Genomic DNA, 1,954 nt, shown 5'->3' on the forward strand with positions numbered 1-1,954 from the left:
CACAGCACGCACGCCACGCCCCCCCACGCACGCCATAGGCCGCCCCAGGGCCCAAGGCCCGCCCTCAGGCAAGGACGGGCGAATGAGCAGCCGCGCGGCTGCGGGAAGCCACGCCCACACGCACAGCGAGGCCACGCCCACCCACGCAACGTGCGCTCCCCTCCAAGCCACGCCCACAAAGCGCCCAGGCAGGCTCGGCAAACCACGCCCCCTCACGCTGGCCATTGGGTGAAGCTGCAGCTCCGCCCCCAGCAAAGACAGACCAGGTCTATTTGCATAGCCACGCCCACGTTGGCAAACTGGAACTCACCATGAGCGTGATAGGACTCAGGCAGGAACACAGAGCTCTGGGAAGCCACGCCCACCAAGGTTAAACAAGGCTTCGATAGCCACGCCCACTTACGATAGTGATTGGCTGAAGCTGCAGCTCCGCCCCCAGCAAAGACAGACGAGGTCTATTTGCATAGCCACGCCCACCTGGCAAACTGGAACTCACCATGAGCGATATAGGAGTCGGTCAGAGCCACTAGGCTACAGGAAGCCACGCCCACCAATGCCCAGATGGGGTTTACAGACCACGCCCCTCATCCTGCTGATTGGCTGAGAATTCGGCTACGCCCCTACTAATGACAGCCCAGGTTTATTTGCATAACCACGCCCACTCGGGCTTCCTGCTCACCATAAGCGAGACAGGACTCGCTGGGAGCCTTGTACTTTCCCATGTGAACTGCCTCAGTTTCTCCAAGGTGAAACCTTTAACTATTCCTGTTTTCCCTCCGAAGTCGGAGGCGATAAAATCAAGACAATTCTCCTTGGGAGCAAAGTTCCACCCTAAGTTAAACCTGATTGGCTGTCTAAAAGCAGAAGTCCCGCCCTCTGGGTAGGACAGGCCAATCACAAGCCACGCTGCTGTGTGAAGCCACGCCCACACGCGGGCCTGACGCTCCCCTGCAAGCCACGCCCACATAGTCCCACGCAGGCTCCCTTAGCCACGCCCCCTCGCGCTGTGATTGGTTGTAGCTGCAGCTCCGCCCCCCCAGGGAGGCCAGACCAGGTTCATTTGCATAACCACGCCCACCACGGCGACTGCAGCGTCTCCTGCTCACCGTAAGCGATCCAGGAGTCGCTGGGCGCCTGGAACTTTCTCCCCCGAGCTCGTTTCACTCCAGTCTGGGGTTTCCCAGCTTCGGGACCCACTGGGCCATCCCGGAAGTGCCTTCTCGGGTGCAAACCGAAACCGGAAGTGGGTTTCATCCTGTAAGTTCTGCGCATGCGCAGTTGAAAAAAAAAGACTCCAACCGGAAGTCCTGCCCTGGGAGGGGGCGGGGCGTGCAGGCAGACGGAAGACGAGACGTGCAACGGGCGAGGGGACGCGCGCATGGGCAGAAGAGCCATCCAGGCGATCCGGAAGTCCCGCCCTCCGCTGGAAACCGACGAGCTGGTGACCTTGGGGCGGTAAATGAGCGGGAAAACGGGATTCTGGGAACTTGGGGGGGGGCACAAGAGGCGTGTGCGCATGCGCGGGGGGAGGCTAGACCGATACCGGAAGTCCCGCCTTCGGGGGACGACACTGAGCCAGGAGGGGCAAGCCTCGGTGTGTGCGCATGCGCGGGGTGCCTCTTTCCCTGAACCGGAAGGGGCGTCCTCAGGGATGGGCGGGGGAGCGCAGGGCGGAAGTCCCGCCTGGAAGACTCCACAGTGGGGCTTTGGCGGGGAAGGGAGGCCGCGCGCGGGTGGAGTGCGCCTGCGCAGTGGCGAGGCCGGGGAAACGGGCGTTGCCAGGGCAACCCAAGGCGAGGGGGCGTGGCCTAGAAGGGCCTGGAGCGCGCTGATTGGCGTTGCCAGGGTAACCAAGGAAAGGGGCGTGGCCTGGGCGGGCAGGGAGGGCCTGGACGGCGCTGATTGGCGTTGCCAGGGCAACCAGGGAAGGGGGCGTGGCCTGGGCGGGCAGGGA

General features: G+C 63.3%; 1 protein-coding gene across 1 annotated transcript in view; it reads right to left on the reverse strand.

The window, feature by feature from the left end:
• The window catches only part of Asmtl (acetylserotonin O-methyltransferase-like), an 11,634-nt gene extending 10,929 nt beyond the window's left edge, over positions 1-705 (reverse strand). The window contains exon 1 of the mRNA XM_013035413.1: positions 680-705. Within this exon, the coding sequence (XP_012890867.1) occupies positions 680-682 (3 nt within the window). The 5' untranslated portion in view covers positions 683-705. The remainder of the gene's footprint in view (positions 1-679) is intronic.
• Between the last annotated feature and the right edge of the window lie 1,249 nt (positions 706-1,954).

The sequence above is a fragment of the Dipodomys ordii genome, unplaced genomic scaffold (genome assembly GCF_000151885.1).
Source record: "Dipodomys ordii isolate 6190 unplaced genomic scaffold, Dord_2.0 Scaffold210, whole genome shotgun sequence".
Taxonomy (NCBI): domain Eukaryota; kingdom Metazoa; phylum Chordata; class Mammalia; order Rodentia; family Heteromyidae; genus Dipodomys; species Dipodomys ordii.